The sequence below is a fragment of the Ascidiella aspersa genome, chromosome 4, assembly GCF_963924565.1.
Source record: "Ascidiella aspersa chromosome 4, kaAscAspe10.2, whole genome shotgun sequence".
Taxonomy (NCBI): Eukaryota; Metazoa; Chordata; class Ascidiacea; order Phlebobranchia; family Ascidiidae; genus Ascidiella; species Ascidiella aspersa.
Genome location: NC_139450.1, coordinates 27,555,218 through 27,577,444, shown reverse-complemented (window position 1 = coordinate 27,577,444; position 22,227 = coordinate 27,555,218). Strand labels below are relative to the sequence as shown.

At 36.1% G+C, this 22,227-nt stretch overlaps 1 protein-coding gene across 1 annotated transcript; it reads left to right on the top strand.

Annotated features, from left to right (window-relative positions):
* The first annotated feature begins 1,656 nt into the window (after positions 1 to 1,656).
* On the top strand, positions 1,657 to 20,999 carry LOC146157269 (uncharacterized). The gene is made up of 25 exons (XM_083388151.1): positions 1,657 to 2,271; positions 2,979 to 3,168; positions 3,575 to 3,653; positions 4,334 to 4,495; positions 5,140 to 5,421; positions 6,326 to 6,579; positions 7,204 to 7,396; positions 8,277 to 8,383; positions 8,881 to 8,951; positions 9,318 to 9,438; positions 10,251 to 10,346; positions 10,908 to 11,021; positions 12,073 to 12,243; positions 12,619 to 12,977; positions 13,702 to 13,939; positions 14,451 to 14,574; positions 15,226 to 15,472; positions 16,549 to 16,807; positions 17,304 to 17,432; positions 17,505 to 17,609; positions 17,852 to 18,019; positions 18,651 to 18,814; positions 19,490 to 19,564; positions 19,644 to 19,775; positions 20,876 to 20,999. Exons 1-25 carry the CDS (start codon positions 1,805 to 1,807, stop codon positions 20,997 to 20,999), a joined length of 4,431 nt encoding a protein of 1,476 aa, XP_083244277.1. The 5' UTR covers positions 1,657 to 1,804.
* Positions 21,000 to 22,227: the final 1,228 nt, after the last annotated feature.

Sequence of the window (22,227 nt, the reverse complement as noted above, 5' to 3'; positions counted from 1 at the left end):
TCTTCCTTCTTTGTTCTATTTATATAACATTTTCATCATTGAACAAAACAAGCATTGCTAAAACACGGCGCAAATTATGTTTGGCCAAAGGTGGGAAAACAACAAGCTAGTTTTAAGAAGTTTACACAAAAAGCTTGCGTACTTATTTTTTACCGTTTCAACTTCCAATAGTCACGAACGAAACGGTTTATTCTTTTTGTAGCTGTACAAAGTAATTGAAATAAATTTGTAATTAGATCCAAAACAAAACAAAAGTTAAAATAATGACTTAAACAACCTAATTAAAATATAAAAAATAAAATATAAACGACTAACAGTGCTCGAACAGGTATGGACCTTAATATAAACAATATAGATAAGCCCAAAATATAAAAAATAAATAATACTAATATTTTGTAGCAAATTACAAAGCAAAGTGCTTGCCTTGGTCAATTGAAAGGGGTTGGTCTTAAGACGTGTAGTTGTAAAAAAGGCCTCATTGAAAATTAAACACTGCGGATAAGGCGTTGTGGTCACCGTCACAATACTCCTGTTTGTGACGAAACAACTCTGGCGTGACGCGTCTTCTCCGTCGACGCTCGAAGCCGCGACAATGGGCCGGGCGGGCATTGTGACGTAACAACGATCGGCAGAATGTGACAATGTAAAATCGCGTCGCGAGGGATAGCAGCGATCAATATAGCGGGCAAATATAAAAGTTGGAGTGGGTTGGAATCATGTTTGCCGTAGCTAAGCGCAGAGCCGCTGAACAAACTGCCCTGCTGTGGTTGACAACAATATCTGATGTAGTACGAAGCGACGGCGGCAACATTCCGAAAATTTAAATCGAGCATCGTTTTTTTTTTGTAGCTGTTTAACAAAGTTTCGAAGCATCTCGAGAATAAGGTAACTGCAAAGTAAGCATTTTGTATAGTGGTTTTATTGAATTTTTTAAGGGGACAGATTTTTTAGGTATTAGGTAGCTTTCAAATGCCATCTATTTCGACTAAATATGTTGTTCTACGAATGGTTGTCGACAAAGAATGGCAAATTTAAAATGAGCATCTTTTATCAGTTGTTTTAATCAATTTCAAAAAAGGTTAGTGCATAGCTAGTGTTTGGCAGCTTTTAAACGCCATCTTTTTTATTAAATATGTTGTAGTAAGAAGAGACGGCGACAACAATTTAAATTGAGCAGAAAATTTGGCGTTTTACAGTTATTTTTACTGATTTTCGAAAGAGCCAGTGCATTAGTAGTTTTCGCTGAATTTGTTTGTTTTTTTACTGTTCCGCAGTTATGTCTTGTGTTTTGTTTTCATTTTATAAACTACGTTTTGACAGAGCGGGAGTTTCGTCATGTTGGTAGCTTTAAAACGCACCGCTTGTGATTAAATTGGCTCGTTTATTCCTTAAGGATAGTGTTACGATGCCTGTTCAGTAAGTTGATACAATTGATTAAACTTTCCTTTGCTTTCGTATTTGGCCGAACGCGCTCTGTATTTTAAACGTGTAGCCCCCGAATTACGCATACTTCAGAGCCCGGTCGACGAAAGGTGAATTAAATGCAACGTACAGATTTTCACTGGCAGTTTAAACTTGGTTGAAAGTTTACCACGTTCCTAACTTTAAAATTTACAAGAAAAAGTCAGTAGCTTGCAGAAAGGTTGAAGCTGAAAACCTAGGGAAAAAATAAACGAACATTGTACTAAAGTACTAGTAAACTTTTATTATTACTTTGAAATGTGTACAGAGCTGCCTTTATTATGCCTTAGTGAAAGCTTGGTAAAGCTGACGAAAAAGGGCTTAGTTAACGCAAGGCTGTCGAATGGGAAATCGCTCTTCCTGCGTCATCATGTCTTTTCCGCTTGTCGCCCTTTTCGTGACGCTCATGTTGTCTGTGACGTCATCAAGAGCACGGCCGGAAGTCCAGTTGCATCTCACAACTGCGTCAGATGACTTTTCAACCCGCGGATACTGGGTCTTTCGCGACGAAATCTTCAGTCTGAAAGTGACCCTTAGTAACCCCGAGCCACTGCGCCGACCCAAAGTGACCTTAACCCTGCCTGTGACGTCACAGTGGAAACTAGAACCGCTGCTGCGCTCGTACGGAATCTCGAACGGCAACGGAACGCTCCAGAACGTAAATGTTACGTCGCAAGAGCAAGTTGGAGAGGTCGCGTTTCAATTGAGCTACGGCGGCGATTCGTCCACCCGGAGCGACATGCTGACCTTGGACGTCAAAGCTAGTGACGTCAAAGTTGGTGACATTTTGCCGATTGAAGTTATGGCGAGGTACGTGTGACATTCTTTCAACGTATGTAGGAATTCCAAAAATACATGGTTCTGAGCTTTACTTCTGTGTTCAAGGAAATTGGAAGGCATTTTGTCATTAAATTGTTTCTTAGGACTGTGCGTTAATTAAATCTGTATTTTTTAATTACTTTTTTCTTTAAGTAAAGTATTTTTTACTGTTAATTGTTTGGGGACCCTTGGTAGCGAGAAACTAAGTTAATCTTTGCGTTTCTGTATACAATTGTTTTAGGTAAAGCATGCCAACTGAAGCGCGTTCATCTGTAAGCTATTCACATGATTATTTTAAAGGCGGTTAGGCAGTAAATAATAATAATCTTGTAGCGACTAGAATTTATACTAAACTAGAGCTGTAAAAACGTTAATGTCAAAGCCAATCTTTTACACAAACCGCACACTCACCGGATCTGTCGATTAATGATGCAAGTAGGGGAGGCTAAAAAAACAACTAGCCTGCAATGAGGTTCGAATTCACGACCTCCTGTCATACCGGGGCCGTCACTCTACCAACTGAGCTACAGGCTCAGAGAGGAGCAAGTCGAGAATCAACCATACGCCAATGCTTGCTACATTCTTCTAGTACAGGCAACTTCACATTAAAAATTACAGTCGTCAACACACATATATATGTTTGTGCTTATTTCACGTATGTTCGTGCTTATTTCACATATGTTTGCACGTTTCAACAGGATTGAGGATTCAGGCCCCAACGTCATCACCCATGATCAGGTCACGGTCGAATGCGTCGGGCCGTGTCTTCGTTTATCGACTACGACACTCCGGCCAGATGGTGACGTTCAAGGAGGTGACGTCATCAAGTCGTTGGAGGTCAAAGTTGAAAGTTGCCCTGAAGCGACGGAGGCCGCTGAAGAAGTGAAGGTACGCGTAAAAATGCAAGGTTATATTGTTTTATTTGATCGATTCTTATTTTTGGGTAACTTTAACAAATTTTGAGAAAAACTAATTTATCCCCTTAGTTTCTCGTAGAAGTAAAGTACAATATTATGCTACGCGAGTAAAAATTTGATGTATTTAAAGCCTTAATGTGAGCAATAGTTTCTCAAAGTTTAAATGGTTTTAAAAATTAAAGTAACAAAAAATACAATGCCTTTCTGTCAAAGTCATGCCTTTTTTCTATTTTTTGTCTTTTCTGTCTCTGCGACTATACGCAACTAATTGACAATCCGATCAAAAAATTTCGTTTTGTCAAGGCCGATTAGGCAGCAACAGTCTTGTATAACTGTTGCCCTAATAAATCTCGTTTGTTTTGTTTTTTTACAATCAGTTTCAACTCACTTCGAGCGATCCAGGAATAACTTTCGAGAATATCTCGTTGAGCGGCAAAAATCATGAAATAACAACAGGTAAGTTAGGCGAAAGGGATTTGATATTAGTTCTTCTAAATACTTTATGTAAAATTATATCTATGTACTTGGCCAAGCTGCGCAAGGGTATGTTTATGATAGTTTTGTGGGCAATTTTGATCACACAATGTAATGTACCTCACAATCTGCCAAAATTCCATTGAAGTAGCCGGAAAACGCGTTAGAACTACAGTTTAGATGCAATTCTAGTTGACTTGCTAGTTCTAAAGAGCAGGGGTTCCCAAACGTTTTTAATGCGAACCCTGAAAGAATGTTGATTTGTGTGTACCAGGGTCGGAATGATATCTTTAGAACTGACAATATAAATGGAAGCGATAAAACAACTTGTAAAATCTGCTGTTTTCCGTCAAAAAATGTGAAACTATAATGGAGTCTAAATAGATTAGATAAGGCGACAAAGGGTTATTAAACTCTGTTTGTTTTGAAAATTGTTTACACTTACAAAATTATACTCTACACTTTAATTAGGCCTAAATAGACCCCATTTTAATTTAGTCCACGTACCCCCAAAGAGCCCCTGTACTAGAGCAAGTCCACCTGATTTTCAATATGCTACGCATAGATCTAATTTATATTAATCTCTAGTTACAAGACCGAATTTCCACCCGTACGCTATTTTTTACATTAATGTATTCCTGATTATGTCGTACACGATATAGTTTCAGACAAAGTGCACTTGATTGCGACTGAATGGTTCATGTTTGGAATCCTAGACATCGGCGACCATTTTGTTATCGAGTTCGACTGCCGAATCACCAACGATGTACTTCTTAACAGCAATATTTCGATATCGACCACTGTTCAGTACAAGTCGTCGCAAGGTATCACTAGAAAAAGCATTACTTAAAAACAAATACATATTTTCGCTTAATTATAAAATACATGACTATATATTTTCGCTTAATTATAAAATACATGACTACCTATTTTCGCCTAAAAATTATAAAATAAGATGTAATTATTTGCATCAGGAAAAAAAACAAAACTACAAAATGAATGTTTTGTTAGAATAGAGGTCTTTGAAAACAATCTTATCCAGAGCGGTATAGTAATAAAGATAAAACGAAACCAAAACTTTTTCAGAAAAATAAAAGTATTAGTCAGAGAGTATGGTAACAACATGCGTTCTATACTAAACGGTGAAAAAAGTTAAAAACGTGGTCAGTTTGTTCTATGGAGGAATGTTGTGTTTTTTTGGAATCGGTAAAAAATGGACATTTTGTCCCCGATATTTTGGACAAAAAGTTTTGCAATCCAATAACAAATGACGTCGCGTCACTTTACTCAGGTATACCTATCGGGTTGTTAGGTCAAAAATTTCGTTTGTTGTGTGAAATATATATTTGTAATATAAATACGAAGTAAACCAACAGCCATATTGCACAAAAAAAGAATTCAAGTTACCGAATACCAGGGGACTAATCCACAGCTATCAATGTACTTGTACGCATACATTTCATCCCAGGTCAAAGCTACAGCGAAGCGATAACGTCGACGTGGCCAACCAACCGAATCGAGCTGCAGCGGTGCGAGGCGGACGTTGATTGGCTGATCCCGACGGGAAGAAGCTTCCAGATCCTTACTTGCATCCGGATGCCACCCGGCTCCATTCACCTGGACATCAACGCTCGTCTTTTGTCGCGCGACCGCACTGGTGACGTCAGTATCGAAATAACAGAAGGCAAAGTGACGTCACAACGGGATCTGCTGTTTGCGGATGAGAGCGGGAGACAGTTTAGCCGGCAAGGTTGGAGACTAAAAATATGTTTTATTACAAAAGGAGCACTAGTTTGTTTTTTAGTCTAAACTGAGTTGACCAACCCACCTAAGCTTAATTGTTAGATGTATTTGAACCAGGGCTTCTCAAACTGGGGTCCATGAACCCCTTAGAATACGTCAACTAGATTTAGGGGGTCCATGAAAGCCTAATTGAAATATTAGTGTATATTTAAGAAGTAATTATTTTATTAAAGAAAACAACTTAATTAAAAATAAAACGGTTTTGCACTGACTGAATTTATACTCCATTTCACTTTCATGTTTTTTGGACCGAAATCAAGAAATTTATGATGTCTGTTTGCATTGTGACGTTAATTTATGACGTCCTTTTTTTATAATGCTTTGGCGACCGTGGTTAACGCAAAGCCAAAAAAATTAAGGTTCCGCGGAAAAACAAGTTTAAGAACTCCTGATTTAGACAGTCAAAAGCATTTTAATTTCATCCGTTATCGCCATTTCATTACGGGTGAAAAATGCATTAAGACAGCGAAGCAAATCCAAGTTTGTTTTTTTTGGCTTCCTTGTATACAACAAAAGACAGGCGGCGCACACAATAAAACAAGAATGCTAACACGTTTGCTTACGTGTTAAGTCAAGTACGAGGAAGGGGTATTGACCGAGGCTCTGTTCTCGATGCAGAACAACATACAATGTATTTATTTTTCATTGTAAGACTAAAGGACGAAATTGAAATACTTAAAACATTGCGCTTTTCGCCCATTTTTAGTTGGCATATTTCTTCACATTTTTTAGTGCTTAGACGTAAAATGGCCATTTAAGATTATTTTCGTGCTTTTCAAATAACTACACTATCTTACAAAAACATCGCCCTAAATCTGATTTAAAAGAGTGACCCTAACCTTTTCCTTAAGCTTTAAAACGTCGAAGAAGAGATGACACGAACCCCAATGACGAATCGTCGTGGTCCATTGGTTTGGTGACAAACCCCGACCCCGAGTCCAGTGACGTCATTATTGCGACGCGCATGTCGCCCTCTAGCGACAAGAACGCCAAAGCGAGGCTCGTGGTGGGCATGACGTCATTGGGCGAAATTCTCGAGCGTGACGTTGTTGTGACGTCATCCGATCTGAATGTCACCAAAACTCTGACGATCTCCCAAAACAAGGTTAGGGCATATTTTTATATGTTTTTAGTCATTGGTTAAAATTTTTATCATGTTTCTCCAGCCAGATAATTGCTGAAAATTTATACTTGTTTATACCCCCTAAAAACACAGTTCGAGTTTTGAAGTGAGTGATAGTTTTTACGTGACGCTATGAGGATCAACATTTTCATTATTCAAATTATAGACAAAATGTCCTCTGATTACTTCATTTAATTGGTGTATTTGCTGTTAATCGGAGTTTTGTCATTTTACGACAAAGCACAGCAAACTTCTTATTTAACGTTAAGACGTTATACTTTGACTCTACCTTAAAAATGAGTAGAGATTCAAATACCAGGATTAAAAAGAGTTAAAAGTACCATCAAAGTGTTTTAATTAACGAATTTTTAAATTTTATTTGAACAAAGTTTAACAATTTTTCAATAGACTAAACAGCCTTTATAAATACAAATGACCCTTTGTAATAATTAAAAAAAATAATGGCACACTTGTATAAGGTTAAAAGTGCCGGGAGACGAGTAAAAATTTTAAGAGATAAAGCAATATTGATTTTGGCCCCGAACTAGCGGCTCGGTAATGCTATGTTTATTCCCTACTTAAAACAATTTTAATTTCTTTACGCAGACCACGGCGGTTGGGAGTTCGGACGAATTCCGAATCGCAGTTTCCGGATTTCTTCTCGCCAACCTAACCGCCTCCAACGTCACTGTAACTGAGTCCACCACCGGAATTGACGTCATAGGTTACGTCAGGCCACCGACAAACGACTGGACGATCGAAGAAAACTCGGCGTTTTTCTCCGTTCCAGTACTATCAGGTTTTCAAACGTTTTTAAACGCTTTACATCCTTTTGTTTGCTTTGTAAGATTCATATTCCACAAACATAAATTGAAGCACAGGAGGGGTGGCGCAGGATTTTCCCTTTTTACCTTTTCCTAAACAGACCGAACGACGTGGTTTAGCATTTTTTCTGAAACACCACTCTTAGTGCTGGGTAACCGGTATGCTTAGTAAACCTGTGAGAGACTTCATCCCACAGTCTTGTAAAAATGTTATTTTGAAGGGACTTTAGTCCTAGTCAAGTCATTCATAAAACAACTCGAGTTGAATGAAAGTTTTTTCAAAACAAATCAAGTCCCAGTCCAAGTAACCATTTCCCCAAGTCAAGCCCAGTCCAGTCATTATTAAAGCTGGTCAACTCCAAGTTAAGTCATTGATATAAAAACAAATGTTAAAAAATTGTTAAGCTCGTCCATTTGGAGAAATAACTCAACTGGAAACTAACAAAACCCAACAGCCAACATATACTAAGACAACTGTTTTACGTGCAACAATTAAGATAAATACCCCAATTTAAAAAAAAAGTTAAATAAAAACAAAATTTCAACCCAAGTCATCTAAATTTGTGGGTTAAAACCGTTTTTTGGTAAAAAGACAGAAGTTAAGTTATTTAAATAAAGTGACTAAAGTTCATTTAGGTCAAATTATTTACATTTTTTTTTTTTTTTTTTTTTTTTTTACCGAAATTTTATTTTATTTACCGAAATAATTTTGAGCGATTAGACGAGCATGAGTTGTTTGTGTACACATTACAAATCATAAATCCACTAAGCCTTTTTTTACCAGGCTATTTATGAAACAAGGCTTCACGTGAGTTAAATCTGATGTAATTCATGGTGCGTATTTACTCTTTTCAGGAACAGATGAGATTTCCGTACAGTATGACGCGAAGTTGAATGCTGATGTGGTGACGTCATCGACATTTGACGTCATAACGACTGTTCAATATTTCGTAGGAAACAATGTTCGTATAAGAATAAGATATGAAATTATTGTTTACTATTGCAAGACAAATTGAAATTGTCAACCCCAAAATATGCATATTCCCTTTGTTTTGAACGAGTCATTTTGAAATGATTCAAAATCCCAGTCAAGTCATTTGGAAAATAACTTAAGTTTTAATCACGTTTTTAAAGGCATGTCTTACGATTATGTAGATTTGGTAAATCGTCCGACTATATATAGCCTGTACCAAGAACCTAACAGCAACAGAAACGCAACATATAGTAAGAGAACTGCTTTATGTGCAAACATTAAAATAGATAACCCAATTTTATACAAAATTGCCTAATGAAAACAATTTATTTCAACCCAAGTCATTTGTCAAAAAGAATAAAGTCAAGTCAAGTCATTTGTTTAAAACAGTGTCGCCTACTTTATTACAAACACTAAGATAGTTTTTAAGATATTATTCTGCAAAATTGTAATTGATTTTTCTTACGGACTGTTTGTAAATTTCAGACCAGGAAATCACTATCGGTGCCGATGTGCATTGAACCAGTCAAAGAAGAAACTTCACAAACCAGTGTCGGGTATGCAGTATAGATATGGAGAGGCTTTATTTAAAAAAGTTCACATAATTCCACAGAATAAATCTGTGCTGCAATGAAACTTTCTGTCCAACTGTGATTACGTAAACTCATTTCAATCAACTTACTGAGAATAGTTATATTAATAATAAAAACATATAGTACCATATTTAAATAGTACAGCCACTCTTTAGCATTGCACATCGCGGTGGAGATCGCTAAAAGCCAACGAATTACCAAAAAAGGTAAAGATGACATTATCTACACCTGCGTGCGCCGTGCGCGCATACGCAGGCTAAATTAATTGATGAGAACCCAAATTTTTCGCTTTTAATTTTCCTGTCATGCAATAAGCTTCTCGTTTTCCAGACTTGCGGTCCTAATCATCATCATCTGCTTCATCGCTGGAGCGCTCCTTGCATTTCTCATCATAATTCTGATCCTCTGCATCCCAAAGGCATCACCCCTAATCGAACCCACCGGTCAACAGGTTAGTGGATGTGTGGCAGGATTGTAAACAAGTAATTTGGAAATGACTTTAGTCTCATTCAAGTCTTTTGAAAAGTAACGTCAGTCCAAGTCGAGTTATGATGAGAGCAAGTCAATGTCAAGTCAAGTCTTGATATAACAATAAAACGTTAAACTAATAAAATTGCAAATATTAGCCAACTCAAAATAACAAAAACGAAATATATAGTAAATAAATTGTTTTTTATACAAAAATTAAGATAAACGACCCAATTTTATAAAAAATAAACCCATGTTTTTTGTTTTTTTTACAAAATGATCTAAGTCTAAGTCAGTTAATTTGTCCAAATGACTCGAGTCAAGTCAAATCTTTTAAAAACAGTGACTTAGATGCACTTAAGTCATTTCAGCACTGATTCGTGGGTTGATTGGGTCAACATAAATTCAATAAAAATAAATAAGATCAGTCACGGACGCTTTTACTATTTTCTATGTAGGCAATTTCAAATAGAACGTTAAGTATAACAAAAAGAAAAAAAATCCTGCTTCTGTTTAATCTTTATTTGGAACTACGTAAGACTGAATTTTCTTTGGAAAAACGCGAAATATGTGATTCTTTTAACTCTGTAAAGGATTTCATCGTTGTTTTTTATCTGTTATGTAATTTTGTTAAACAATGTAAAAAAATAGAAAAAATCGTCTCCTTCATGCTAATCTCGTTTATTTTTTATTCTACTTACTCTATAGTCTATTTTAACCAGTTGGTTTTAGTTGTTATTTAGTTTGTTTTTAGCTGCGCAACGACTTTTTAATTTTGCGTGTTGTTTAATCCAGAATTCTTTTTCGACAAGACGAAAACCGAGGAAACTGGACAACTTCAGTCATCCTTCAGACATGTCCGACGTGTTTGTCGAAGACAATCGAACCAAAGTAAGCCTAAGTTGCAAGACCTTTAATTGATGAAATAATAATAATACTATTATTATATTTGTTAATTTTGAGATCTAAGACCGCTCCAATATTGCTAGTTGTTGATCACTTCTCCATATCGTGAGATCCAGGCAAAACCACAATGGTTACTTCTGCTTTTGATAAATAAAGTTATTTTGGATTTTTTTTACAACCTTTGTGGTTTTGCTTGGATTTTGCAAGACCTTTGTGATACTTTGATGTCCTTATATTTACTTAAGAAGCTGATTTGCCCATTATTCTGCTTTGATGTTCACACTTGTCCAAAAGTTTAAGTAAAAGCAAGACTTTTCCCGTACTTGAATATGGATTTACGTGGTTTAAATTTCACATTTTTTGGACCGAAAGCAGAAGACATCAAAATTATATTTAATATAGGACAAATAAAAATTTAATGCCGACGTTGGTCCATGACAACCAAAAAAATGTAAGTGTTCGCGTTTAAAAACCTCTCTACTATACCAAAAGTGAAAAAAATCCAAAAGTTTGCATTTCAGTCAATCAAATTTTATGACATCGCAGATGATATATTACGTCGAGATTCTTGAGTTGGAAGAGCTCATCGAACTGCGAAGAGCAATTTTAAAAGAAAGGAGTTTGGTAATGAAGGAAGTCGTTTCCCTTATACTGGCGCAGGTAAAACTAATATGCAGACCCAAGCCAACACATCATTGTGTTTTAATGGGAATGCTGCTGAGATATTTTTTCAAAAGTTTACTTTGGGTTAAAGGGCAATTTTAGACTGCGCTGGTTTTACATTTTTGACTCGTATTGTCTTGTTTTATAATCTTATCTCCTCTATAAATTAGCAGGCATAGACACTTCAAAACAATTCTGAATAATTCATTGAATTTTGGATGTCCGATAATTTGGGATCGAAACAGCTGCCCGATGCCAAGTGGAAGTATCGGTACTTGTCCGATACTAGGCTGGTACCAAGTTAATGTAGTATTCACCCAGGATTTGCCATCCAACGCAGCGATTTTTTACTGTGAAAGGTAAAATTTCCCAAAAATACCAGTCAACAACTGGAGTTGATTACAATTCAGAACTTAAACACTAATAACCGAAGACAATGCTTTTAAACGCTTAAATTATGTCTATTTTACTTCTTTGAGCATTATAATGACTTCGTTTGGTATCGGAACAGATCGCAATACTTTTTGTCCAAAATATCGATATCGGAATAAAAATGTCTCGGACATGCCCAATCTAAATTACCAATGATGATCTCACAACCACGAAAGGTTAAAAAGCACTTGTAGAATTCATAATAAAAAAACTACATGTTTGTTTCCGCAATTAAAAATGTATAGTGTATATAGCAAAAAATTTGCCGATGTAAGTTTGTAAAACAGTTAGAAATAGACTTCAAATATAGTTTAGCAGATGTTTCGCAACGTTCTCAAAAATAAAAATAACATCATACGAAACAGAAAAAAATCACTGTAAATTTCCTTGTACCAACAGACTATTTATAACCCTAAACATAAAGCAACCGGAAACTGTCATCGACCACATTTAAAACTGCGTTAATATAGCATTTATTATTGCATTTTTACAACATAATTTTGGCTAAAACTGACAAGAGTGCAATGCAGTTACCGTACCCGAAAGACTGCGTGACTTAACGTAACTTGTATCGCTGTGTTTCTTCAACATCGTGCAACTTTCCATTCCTCCTCAGAGCAAACGAATCGAGAAAGAAAAGTTTCATCATGACAAACGTCGACGTCAGATTACGTCACAACCTACTGGCCCACTCATCTCAGATCCAGAAGAGCTGGAAAACCTTGAGAAAAAACACCAAATAGAGTTGGAAGAGTTAAACGACAGGATCAGAGACTTTCACGAAAAGGTTGATTATTGTGAAGACGCTTGCTTTGGAAATATTCGCTTGCTTTGTAAAATAAGAAAAAAATATACATAGACAAAGGGAGAAATGGAATTAATTAAAATTAAATTTTTGTGGTTATGTTACACATATACAAAATGAATGTCGTATCTGTTAAAATTCCTACTTTGACCTGATAAATCTCTGGAAGAAAAACCGTTAAATATTAAAAGACTTTTTTTCTTTGAAGAGTTATATCTAATTTATAAAAAAACACAATGTATTTTAAGAATAGTGTAAAAATGCCGTTCGAATAACTCTCTTTCATCTTGAAAAAACATTAGAAGGCAATTTAAACTTACCAACTCTCAAACAATTTAAGTCAATACTTTCTATCAGTTCCAGGAAGAAATGACGTCACTGGCAACAAAACGTCACGCAAATGACGTCATCGACCGTTCGTATCTCCTCACACTACTAGAACAGCGCGATGCCTCGCGCCAAGCGACGACAATCGACGGCAAAGACGACTTCGGTTTGCAGCAACCGAATGACGTCACAATCAAGATCACGTCGTTCGACAATCGAGTGACGCGCGAGCTGATGCGGATCTTCGCGCGCGGGATTCGGGCCGTTGAGAGGAAGAGGGCGTCACGTGACGAGGTCGTTTCGTCATGGTTGGGTGCGCGCGGCAGGGAGAAGAACTTGTGGAACGAGATGCTGAAGAGGCAGGTCGAGCTACTCAAAATGGCGCTAAGGTGCGAGTTTGTGAACTTTTTTGAGATTTTGCACTAAACGTTTTACTTGTGAGTGGTTTTATTGAACGTCAAACAAAAATTGACAACCGAACAAAATCGGATCCAGGGTGAAGGGGCGTCGGAGATGTGGCCACGCCCACCAAAAAGCTATATTTTTACCCATTCAAACGCCAAATTTTTAAATCGAAGTTCTGTTTTCATGTTTTAACCCATTTTGCTAATTAAGCACGAGCTACTAAAGGTGGGCTAAGGTGCGATTTTGTTCCGTGATAAACTTTTACTTCTAAGTTGTTTCGTTGAACTTTAAACAAAAAATGACAACTGATCGTAGTCGGATCCAGGGGTTGGGCAGGAACGTGGTCATGCCCCACCAAAAAACTATAAATTTTGCCTAGTTTAACTATGTATAGCTGATTGCTTTTAGGTCGAAATTCTTTCTATTTCTTAACCGATTTTGATAAAATCGTTCAAGCCCGAAGATTTGCTGTGTCTCATTGCAACCTTAAAAAAGACAAATTGGGCAAATTAATCTAAAGGCATTTTTTATGGTGCACGCAAATTTTTCGTCATTTAAATATTAAAATATTTCACGTTTTGACGTGCATTATAGGTAACTTGTGACGCCCCTTTTCGCCTAACTTTGTGACGTCATTCGTGATTTTTTTTGCCGACCAGTAAAGGAATGTAGATTATATACAAAATGAAATTGCAAACGTTATTTCAGGGAACGTCGAATCACTGAAGAGAATCATTCCGAGTTTCTCGCTCGAACAATCCAATGCGTCAGAGACGTTCAGGCGAAATTTGAGAGCGACTTGCAAGACGTGCGGCCTGCGAAAAAAGAAAATGACTTGGCTCGTCAAATTGATGACGTCTTGCGTGACGTCAATGATGCTGATGACGTCGAGGAGTGGTTGAACCGGAGAATGGAAATCTTCAAGAAGCATATGGACGCAGAAAATGTAGGAAGTGATTGCGTAAAAAAATGTTTGTGGAGAATAAAAAAATATGCTAAATTGAAAAATAGAAGAAAAAAAATGATTTTTCGTATCCAACCAAAACTATGATCAGGTTGGCGCGTTTATGACATATCTGCTACTTTCTTTATGAATCTTTTTTTATAATTTGGGGTTTGTTAAAATCATGCACAAGTCATCTGTAGGCTGACTATTACTGAGCAATATAATAGCAGCATTTTTGCCTTGACAAAGTTACATCCCTAGACAAAGTTATATCACTAGACTCATTTGTCACAGCAGCACCAAAAGTTGTATGGTTAGGTCATTTAATTTCTAATATTACGACAGCGACTATAAAAATAAAATAACCCCAAACAACTATAAACCATAAAACACTGCCTCAGCGATAAGCAAATATTGCCTTTTCCACAAACCATTGGCTATTGCATCTCGGACTCTCATATGGAGCTACGGTGCCTCTTTAATGAACAACTGACGGGTTTATAATTTACAGGAAGGAGATATGCACGACAATGTATTTGCTGAAGAGCAGTCCAAAATTCTTCACACCTGTACAACACACCTACGTCAGAGCTTGGATGACGTCAGACAAAGATTGAGGAAATCACTTCATAACGGTTAGTCATTTTTTTTCTATTACATATAGTAAAACTGACTTTCTGTAAAAAAGTAAAATTAATTGGTAGTTTCATTTTATGGCCGTTTTAATTGTAAAAAGACATTTTTTGTGAGGAAATGTAAAGACTTTTACAATTAGGAAGAAGGTACTCCTCGTAAATTATCCTAATCGTTCCGATTGTTCTTTAACATTATAAACTTCTTCTTTTTAAAATCTATTAAAAGTTGACTTAAATATCTATACCATGTTCAAAAATACCAGAGTTGTAAGCAAGGCATTTTGAAATGACTTAAAGTTCCAGTCAAGTCCTAACAAAAATAACTTATGTTGAATTTAACCTATTTTTAACTAATATCAAGTCATGTTCTTTAAAAGGTATTGCGTTCAAATAGTATATTTTAGCAAGAACCAACTACATTTCGGAGAGCTTAAAAATCTAGAAACATGACGTTTGCAATTTAATTTTTTTAACATATTTGACCATAGTAATAACGTCATTTGGTATCCAAGCAAACGGTTGTGTGTTTGCTCAAAATGTGAGGTATCTGAATCGAAAATGAAAACAGCGGATAACGTTAATCAATAAAATTCAAGTCATTTACTCAATTTGTTACAAATAGTGCGAAATAAATTTTATGTATTATTTTAGCTGATGACGTAGCACGAATTGATGTCGTCATCGCTAAGCAAGACGAGGCGCTTGACGATTTGCAATTCAAGAACTCCAGGATAGCGCCTTCGGTTCCAAACCAAGCCTTGCGTCTTAGTTGCGTCACCAATGACGTCATGCTAGATTTGCTGAAGAAAATCTACGCCGCGCAGCCGTTTGTGGCGAAACAGGAACATGTTGAGCGTTTGGAAGCCGAAAACGAGCTGCTAAGAGATCAAATCGACAGGTATTTTTTTATTGACTTTTCTGATTGAATTTTTTATGACTTGGATATACAGTTTTTATAATAAACCTTTTATAGTATTGTAATTATTTAGGTCATTGAGTCTGTTGAACGAATAACCAAAATTGGCCTTAAGTTAAGTCAAATGACTTGGGTTAAAATAAGTGTTTTTATTATTATTTTTTATAAAAATATGTTATTTACTCAAATTTTGCACGTAACATAATTCGATCTTTTTTTTATTTTTATTTTTTATGATATTGCTTTTTTATAATAAACCAGTTGTAATGACTTAAGTCATTGAATTTGTTGAACGAATAACTTAACTAGAACTTAAGTCATTAAGTTAAATGACTTGGCTTAAAAAAATGTTTTTATTAGAGTTTTTGATAAAAATAGGTCATTCGCTCAATTTTTGCGCGTAAATCAATTTGATCGCTATATATGTTGCGGCCTTGTTTTGGTTAGTTGACTAATTAATCGCTCATAATCGGGTGATTCTACCAATTATAATAGTTTAACATTTGTTTTTGTGTCCTTACCTTAACTTGAATTTGATTGCTCTAATAATGACTTTGACCTTGGGCAACCGACTTGGACTGGGACGTGACCTAACGTCATTTCAAAATGGCTCGTTTGCAGCCCTTTAATAAACTGACGTGTGAAAAAGAACACATTATTTTGCGACAAAAATCCGACGTTAGAATTCTTTCGGCTAACTTTGAACTGTTCAGAGAGCAAATTAACTAATGATAACGTTTTTAGCTTGGCGAAATGCAGAAAAGGGTCAATAAGTATAGTCGTCAAGTTCATATTCACATATTTAAAGGCGGCACAGCGAAATATAAGTAAGGTTAAACCTCAACACGCAAAAAAGCACTATTTATTTACCCAGGAGTAAATGTGTTTTTTTCTACTGAAACGCTTCAAAAATATTAAAGATGACGTCAAAAATGCACGTCATAAACGGGCGTCTGTTTTAAAATAGAACATCTTCTACCGATACGGTATACCTAAAAAAATGTTTTACAGAAACGCCGATCCGGTTTACTTTCACCGCTGTATTTACTTAAATGCAGAATCGTCTACAAACGAATCGACGCCAGACTGAATGCTCTTCGACGATTCGTCGACGGGAAACAATCGGCCATTGATGACGTAACAAGGGAGTACGACTCGGAGCAGGGTATCCGCTCGGAGATGCACCGAAAGCTGGTCATCAGCTCTTCCTTGGAGGAGAACTCCAATTCTGCCTGGGTGAAAGGTCAACGTGACGTCACCAAAATATGTGACATCGTGTCGACTGCCCTAAGTGGCCAAGCCGCTCGAATAAGCGAGGTAGGCCAATACACTTTCCCTTAAAAACCTTAGCATTTTACCAGTGGAGAATATTACTTTTAAATTTGGTAATAAAAAAATTAAATTTCAGACTGCGATAAATCCAAAGAGTAGCTCATAAAAAATGATATGTTTTGCCAACTTTTACTTTGTAACCTAAATACAAAATACTATTCTATTTAGAAGGAAGTGAATCTCTTTTATGTATACACTGCGTCACATTTCCTTTTAAATTTAAACTCATTTTAATTTTAACCAAGTAAACGCAGTTTTCAGTTCATATTTGCGCACAAGTTAATTCAACATTAATTTTATGACGTGACGTAATGATGTAAAAGTTTAACCTCATCCTTAAAATATGTCCTTACTAAAATCCTTGATCTCCGCCCCTGTGTCCACATTATATTCAATAAATATGTCAGCGCCCATTTTTTTAATGGTTCATCCTGTAGTTTATACAATGAAATTGCACTAATTTTACTTCGTTATGTTGAAGAATTTTTATCTGGGGAGAGACCTGTCCGCTGTCGAAGACATCAAGATGACCTTACTGAAATGTCTGACGTCATCCAAGGTTATTTCTTCCGACGAATGCAAACGCCTGATTGAAAACAACAAGGCCAAGGTAAAGTTTGATAAAATAAAATGCCTTTATTTACCTAGCGATGATGTTGGTGTTACACAAATTTTATTCCAGGTTGACGAGATCAAAGAGAGATTCGCTTTGGAGAGAAAAAGAAAGGAAGAGAACCTGAAGAGAAAAACTGAGAGGACTCTGTTGCTACGGAAAAACGAAATTGCGGTACATGATATTTTTCAAATCTTGAAACAATGCCGCATTGGTTGTCTTTTGTGCAATCAACTGCTTTATAAATGTACAAGTGTGGTATAAGTTGTTAAAATAATAATTATGTTATTAGTTGAGTTGTCTATATTTGGATCAAAGCTTGTTCCAACACTTCCAGTTATTGATTTTTTAAGGTATCGTAAGTTACAAGGGATATAAAAAAGATCTAAAACAACTTAAAAAAAAAATGTTTAAAGGCTGCAACTACCAAGACGTCAAGGAGCACGAGTGACCCACTATATGCAAGTGATGACGTTATCAAGAAGTCGCGATCCCGATTGGAGGAAGAGCGGGGAACACTCCAGGAACTTTTCGCCGCGCGTCACAAAGTACACCTAGCCCAGGAAGAAGCGCTACTGGAACAGGTTTGTGGCTTTCCGTATGTATTTGTTGCATTTTTGGTTAAAACCAGTGTTGTAAACAAGTCTTTTTTTAAATGACTTAAGCCCACATCAAGTTATCTGTAAATAACTTAAGTCCAAGTCAAGTCTTTGTCAACTAATCACAAGTCCCATTCAAGTCATAAATATAGCAGGTCAGTTCCAAGTCAATTAAAAATTCTTATAAAACTGGTGAACTAGCTTTCCTGATAAAACTGGCGTTTAATAGGCCGACTGCATCAGAAGTTCCGCCAAATATTTATTTTGCTGAGGCTACATTTTAATACCGAAAAAAAGCTTAAACGGTAGCCTAAAATATAAGCAATCCAGGGGGCCAGTGGATTACAAATGGGTATCGATTTTTCACAATTTTAAGCAATTGTGCGTAAATTTGCGCCTATAGGGACTGCCTAACACTTTTAATTAAAATTCTCCAAAGCGAAGAATTAGTTATTTTAACAAAAGCTGTTTTAGTAAAAAAACAAATTGCCAATTGTTTAATTTCCTTATCGTTATACGCGAAAAACAGTTCTGTAGACATATCGAAAAACACTTTCGTATTTAACGCTTTGTTTACAACTGGTATACACAAAACAATAAACATTATTTGTCGTAGGAAATGGTTCTTGTGAAAGGATTAAGCCAAGCAGCTAAAATTCCCAAAATGGACATGGTCGAAGCATTGGAACTCCTCATACCCAACAAATCTAGCCGTGACATCAGCATTCTCTGTAACGTCATAGCGCCCCACGAGAAGAACGAGCCCTCAAAGATGTCAGAGTTAGTCGATTTTAATAACAGCACTAATTTAAGAAGTTTGCATTCGATTTTTTTATAAATACCAACTGAAAAAAGAAGAACTAGTTTATTTAACTAATTTTTACCTACTTTATTGTTTGTTAAACTAGCCGTGACAGCCGAAATATCGTAAGTTAATATTACCAATGAAACGCAATTTTTTTTGCCACAAAGTTTAATTGATATTAGTTTTAGACGTGAGGTAATGAGGTAACATTTTGACGTCATCCCTAAAATATCCCCCAAAGTCCGTGATCCGCCCGTGTGTCCACATTATATTTAATAAAGATGTCAGCGCCCATTTTCCTTTGATCGGTATTAAGAGGATCATTTGGTTCGAGGTCCTGTACCTGTAAAATTTTGATATCAAAATATATTGTAAATTTGGAACACTATATACGGATCTGTTGATAAGTTTAATGGTGGAAAAAGAGGCCCAAATAGACGTAAAAAGCGACATGCTTTATTGTTCAAACGTTTCGGCAAATGCTCATGCCATCATCAGGGATATGAAGGCCACATCAGTTACACCCGTTTATATACACTTTAGTCGCATAAAGGAAGATAAAAAGGTACGAAACACGCGTCGCAAAAACGATAGATAAAAAGGTGCTCAGAAGCGAGATTGATATTCTAAATTATTATTTGATTTTGCAGACATTTTCTTCCCCTCATCCGAGAAATCGCATTTTCCTCGCCGGGAAATTCCCACGGAAGCAGTCCAGACAAAGGGTAAGAAATTAGCCGCCAAAGTTTGCTAGTATTTTATAGACGTATAATAGATTCATTCGTTTTGTCCATTTCGTTGCAGGTCAGTCGAATTTTCGGAAACGCGCCAATCAAAGAAACTCAGTCCGCTAGCGGGCGTGTCAGGCTACCCGGGCATTCGACCGGAACCGTTGGGAAGAATTGCGTCACCAAATACTGAAGAGAACGGATATCAGTAGGCTTCTGATTCAATCTTAGTTCAAAACAGAACAAAAAAAATTAGGATGGATCCCAATGCCCAAAATATATAGCAGTGTTGTAAATTAATCATTTAAAAAATTCCCAGTCAAGTCATTCGGAAAATAACTTACGTCCAAGTCAAGTCTTTTTGAATAAATCACAAGTCAAGTCCCAGTCCAAGTCATCGGTTGCTCAAGTCAAGTCCCAGTCAAGTCATAATTAGAGCAATTCAACTTCAAATCAATTCCTTGTAACAAAAACAAAACTCGTCCGACTATGAGCAATAACTCACGTAAAATATACCATAAACACAATTTATAGCAATAAAATTGTTTTATGTGCAAAAATTAGGATGAATAATCCAATTTAAAATAATGAAAAAACTTGTTTTAACCAAAGTCAATTTGCGCAAAAACTTAGGCCACGACAAGTCATTTGAAAACAGTGACTTGAATTGACTTGAGTGCACTTAACTCAAGTGATTGATTTAGGTCATTACAACACTGATATATAGGCCTACCTCAATGATGTTTTAGAAGCAAATAATACGCAACAATTGATTGTCCTTTTATAGAGCAATGCATAGTGGGCAAGTTTGTAAAACATACTAGGATTCGTTGTATAAGTAGGCTAAGCTTGTTGTTTAATCTCTGTTTAATAAAAAGTGTTTAAAACTTTACTGATTAGGCTCACATTCAACCAAAATACTCGCATAAAAACTTGCCAAATAAACCATCTTCTACAAATGATTTTGAGTTGCCTATGCGTTGTGGAAAAGTTTGTAAGACACACCAGATAACATACTAAGATTTTGGGGGGCAGTAGGTTAAGCTTATTGTTTGATCCTCAATAGTCTATAATACAAAAAGGGTTTATAAGTTGAATGAATCGGCTTACAATGCTCAAATACAGGCGTCGAAATTGGACAACCAACTAATCTATGGTAGTTGCTTCTTATTTGTATGAGTAATGAAAGATGTGTTATGGGCAAGTGTGTAAAGTCTACATATATCCTTCCAATATTTCAGCTGCTTCTTTTGTTATAAAAAAAAGTATAACCTACAAGAAGTAAGGCCAAACTCCGATGTTTTCCAGATTTACTCAACCATCTTCACTTCCTTCTGGTACAAGAAGAAAGGGAAAACGAAAGGGAACCCTAAAGGCACTAAAGAAAAAACCTGCACAGACAAGAGCTGACGATTTGTCGTACAACTATTAAATATGAGAATAAAGTCATTTATTGTCTATATCTATAAATTTATTATGTAAAATCAGCTTTATGACCGTTATCTCTCAGTAGCCTAGTCATAAACAGCTTCTTCTATACCGCGAGGATATTGTGCATTTAGAAGTCGGGGAAACTGGTGCTTGGGAAAATTTTAACGGCAAAAAAAAAAATACAAAAATGCGCCCACCCTAGATACGCGTTTGTATAAAAAATATGTTCATAGGGCACGAAATGTAGTTTGTTATTAATAATAATCGATGCCAATAGTTATAGGCAAATAAGTGGTATTTTACATTGGTATTTTACTGCCTAAAAAAACAGTCTGGACACTGGACGTAGGTAGCCTTCGTTGGGATGATTGTGATTGTAAAAGAACAATTTTCACGCAAACAGTTCACAAAATCTGAAAATCAGGTGACACTGTTTAACGACAATTCTATTAGACTAGTTGGTAAGCTTTCGCGCTGTAAAAAAACAACAACTGGCAAATGGTGACACGACTCACAAATGCGCGATTTTTTGGCTGTACCTGTAAGGTGCCCCCGCAATCGAGTATAAACTACTTTGGTTATAATTCCGGTAAACACATACTTTCTGTTATTATGGATGTACCGAAGAAACACTACAGTATTAAATGTATTTAAATCATAGCTCTATACAACTTTGTTTTAAGTTTAAGATCTGATAACCATGACGTTTTGGGGAATATATTTATTTTTCAAATGTTGCCTATATGAAAAGAGGAACTAACGCTACTTTGTACAAAGAGTTATTACACATTTTAAGTATAATTGTAAGTATAAATCACATTTTAAATATGAATTTTTCTATTACCATTTTAAAATATTACTGTTTTTTAGCGAAGCAGTCAATAAACATTAAACATGCCATGCAACTCTATTTTTATTTGCCATGCAAACCCTGGCCTATGACAACATTCCGTAATATAATCCACAATGCGCATTGACGGAAACGGCCCAATAGGCATTATTGTGTAGGATATTATTTCAATTGTTTTCCGCGGCTGCAATAGCGCGCCCGCTCTGCATTAAGTCTTAATTGTTTTTTTGTTTGTCTCTTTTGATGGAACTCCACCGGGCAGGATACCACGTGTAGTCACGTGACAAGTTTTTCAAGTGTGACGTTGCATCGCAGCAAAAACCTGAAAGACCGTAATTTCGTTTCGAATTGTTCGCCTTGTTAGTATAATAGAGAAAGA